Here is a 3901-nt window from a genome sequence, read left to right on the forward strand (position 1 = left end):
TTTGTAGTAGTAGTAGTAGTAGTAATAGTAGTAGAATAGTAGTAGTAGTAGTCGTAGTAGTAGTAGTAGTAGTAGTCGTAGTAGTAGAAGTAGAAGTAGAAGTAGTAGTAGTAGAAGTAGAAGTAGTAGAGGTAGTAGCATAGTGTCGTGCCGAGATAGGAGTCCAAGGCCAGTGTGATTGATTGACAAAATATAATAGAGAAGGAGTACGATAAAAAGACAGTCAGTGCAACATCGTTCGGGCTTGTTCAAAATCAGGGGGCATTCTGGGGGCAGGGCTGGGGGCTAGGGGTCGTTCCTAAACAAGTGACAGAGGGGGAAGGGGGGAAAGGGACCAAAGCTACGTCTAACGAAGAGATCTCGCAAAATCATAATCATAAAAACCGAATGAACGAATCTTTTTATCTGAATATCTCGTTTTTTCCCACGATTTACGCACCTAATAATTGAAACCCTAATTGGACGAGGATCTCTATGGTTAAGGTTTTTATCATGGACTCGTTTGGATCGATGGTTCCCGATCTTGAAAAAAATAAAATTCTTCAAAATTTACGAAATTTGTACTAAAGATTGCTCCTCTTTAGGGAATTTAATGAAAAATCTTGCAAAAAAAAAAACTCGACTGAACGAATATTTTCAACGATTAAAACATTTCTATTGAAACGAAATTAATATTTGAAGATTTATCTCAATATCATATTTCTCATTTCAAATACTATTATCCAAGATTAATTAATTCAACAAACCCAAGCTTGCGGTCGAATAACTCAACGGATTAAACATCTGCCAATCCTCGATATATCATCATATTTCGGTGTCATATTTCGATATATATATATACATACATAACCTGCCAAATTTACAGACAAGTTCATCCATACTGTTCAGGCATCCCATTTATCTCCTAACTCTGGAAAGCTCGTATCAAATCATGTCCAATCTTTGACGAATTATCGTCAAACGTGATATCTCTGATATTCGAGACTCCTGGCAAAAGTACCGAACAACTATACAATGGCGGATTGCGAGCAATCTGAATCGTAGATTGATCGGGAAACAGTTATCCTCCAGAGTCCGAGGGGTGCCGTTTTACAATTGGTGCACGTGTACCGGGTGAAGAGATATTGGATCGTAACGCGTACGAAACAGAGGAATGAAAATGAAAGAAGAAAAAAAAAGAAGAAGAGAAAAAGAGAGAGAGAGAGAGAGAGAATGCATAATGGAAGCGAGAGAAAGTGGGACAATAGGCGTGACGCGAGAAGAGGAAGTAATAATCGAAGTAATAATCGACCCCGGACTTGAGAATGGTACGCGCAAGACGAGCGTCGTGCTTTTAGAAATGAAAGAAAAGAAATAAAAGAAGAATGAGAGTGGAGAAGAGATGCCGGTGGAGATTGAAGTGAGAAACACATTTGCGAGATTTGCGAACGATCAGGTGCCGATTTCGAATGCAAAAAATCGGCGCCTGGATAGTCGTCGCATGCGTGATACACGGCATTCAAGATGGCGCCATTTCTTGTTTTTGACTTTAAGACATTTATCATTAAGGATAAACTACGTTTGTTTCAATTCTTCGGGATTCGAAGAACAGAGATTTATCACGATTCTTTTACGATCGAATAATAATAGGAATTCAGATAAGATTTGAATTATAGGAAATAAAGTGTTTTTGTAAAATATATTTTTCCAAATGGAGTTCATTTGAATAGATACAGATCTAATGGTTGAGTTGAAGTTAGATTATAGTTTCAGATCGTAATATAAGAAAGGATCGTTTTCTGAGAAGAGAGAAGCACCATCTTGAATGGACGCAAGGTGATAGAAATATATAGTTTCTAAAAATATGATGTCTATGATAACGTAACGATGCAGAAGAATGATAATTCTACCGGTGACAGACAAGAATTCAGGCCGTGTGCCATTTTGAATTAATTTAAATAACATATGAATACATTTTGTATATATATATATATTTAATCCATGGAGGATCGGAAACAAAGAATAGATATAAATATATATAAAGACAAGAAGAGATCTAGAAAAAAAATATAGAAAAAAATCTATCGTATTTAATGCGAGGAGATGTACGAATCACGAAACGTGGACAAAAATAGAGAAGATAGAACGGAAGAGATAGAGAAATGTAAGAGAGAAAATGAAGAATCGTTACAGAGATCGTGTGATTCGATCGAAGGAAAAGAAAAAAAATTGCGAAAAAGAAAAAGGAAAAAGAAGAGAACTCAAGGAGAAATCGTAGAAGTATAAAGAATACGTCTCCCTTCGACAAATATATATAATTCCATGTATACTTTTCTAAAAAAAGAAAAAAATCCTATTAACGAATCTTTTCTTTGTTTCTTTCCTTTTCTTTCTAAATTTTCTTTCTTTTTTTTTTCTTTTTTCATCTTTATATTGAATTATTTATTCCCCGTTTCTTCGAGAAAAAAAAAAAAAAGGAATGAAAAAGAGGAATCGAAAGAACACACGAAAAGAATATATATATATATACATACACACACGAATGTGATGTATGTATGCGTATAAGATACAAGAGAGAGAGAGAGAGAGAGAAAGAGAGAGAGAAAAGGGAATAAAAAAAAAGATGAAAAAAGAAAGATGGCGATAGAGAAAAGAAAAAGAAACGCCGAAATGGTACAATAGAAAAACAAATACAGAGGGAAGAAGGAAAAAAAAAAATACTTCAACACACCGACACTATCTAATGGAAAAATTAAGTAAATATATAGCTAGAAAAGAAAAGAAAAAAAAAATAAAATCAATGATCAATAATAAATAATGAAGCTCTTAATAATGTGACGATTAGAAGAGTCGAGTGGCGCTTCTTACCATCTGTCCGTGCAGCGGGTGAAAATGGAAACAGAAAGAGAATTCAAAATCTTCCTCTGAAAGTCGAGACCGCGGGAATATGGAAAACGGATTTCTTTTCTTTTCTTTCGATATTCGATCTCGTCGAATTGTATTGTATAATTAATAAAAAAAAAAAAAAATTATTTCTTTCTTGCACGACATTATTATCTTAATTACATTCGACAGGGGGAGGGAGAGGGGCAGAAGAGAGGGTGTAAAGAGGGGTGGGTGGACAATATGTGTACAAAAAACTATCGAAATTCTCGCCCTGACGATTAGATCTCGTCGTGGTGATGCACGCGCGCGATTTTCCCTTTATCGTTTTCATTAATCGTCGTTCCTTTGAAAATACTACTTTTTTCACGTTCTATTTGAATGAACTTTTATTCTGTTATTTTTTTTTTTTTTTTATATATATATTTTTTTGCTTCTTCTGAATCACGAGAAAGGTGAAATTTTGAGAGAAAAAAATACAGTGTGCGGCCGTAATAGCGGGTGGTTAACGGGTAGAACGAAAGGGTGTGATTCGAATAAAATCGAGAAGAAATATATATATATATATAACTCGGAAATAGTCGCGTGGGTGCAGTTTTTTTTTTCTTTTTTTTTCTTTTTTTGCGGTTGGTGGATCGAGGCGTGGCGGCAAAGCTGATTAAAAAACGTTCACGTTTTGAAAGATCTCAAAGTAATTCGGGAATATATATACATATTGAAAGCCTTTATCGAAAAGAGAAGTGAAAGCTTTCGAAGTGAATTATGAAAAAAATTATCATATCGAGTTGTCTTGATCGAAATAACGCGAAAATTCGAGAGATATTTTTATTATTAAGTTCGATTGGATTCTTTGAAATTTTTCGTGTTCAATTCTTTTCTTCTAAGACAACTCAATTTGGCCGGAAAGGAAATAATTCGATAACAAGTGTTTTTAAATTTTAAAAGAGTTTCGTTCCTCACATCGATTCGAACGAGGAATATTTCGAACAACGACGATTCTGTTCTTTTTCTCTCTTTTTTTTTTTTTTTTTTTTTTTTT

The 3901-nt window shown here is 34.3% G+C and overlaps 1 protein-coding gene across 4 annotated transcripts in view; it reads right to left on the reverse strand.

Annotated features, from left to right (window-relative positions):
* The window catches only part of LOC102681671 (serine/threonine-protein phosphatase 2B catalytic subunit 2-like), a 77761-nt gene that overhangs the window by 21887 nt on the left and 51973 nt on the right, over positions 1–3901 (reverse strand). Inside the window, exon 9 of one of the 4 annotated variants that reach the window (XM_031508736.1) lies at positions 2848–2850. The exons of the other annotated variants lie outside the window; for them this stretch is intronic. Within the exon in view, the coding sequence (XP_031364596.1) occupies positions 2848–2850 (3 nt within the window). The remainder of the gene's footprint in view (positions 1–2847; positions 2851–3901) is intronic. 4 annotated transcript variants of the gene reach the window in all.

This window comes from Apis dorsata, unplaced genomic scaffold (genome assembly GCF_000469605.1).
Source record: "Apis dorsata unplaced genomic scaffold, Apis dorsata 1.3 scaffold_99, whole genome shotgun sequence".
NCBI classification, from domain to species: Eukaryota; Metazoa; Arthropoda; class Insecta; order Hymenoptera; family Apidae; genus Apis; species Apis dorsata.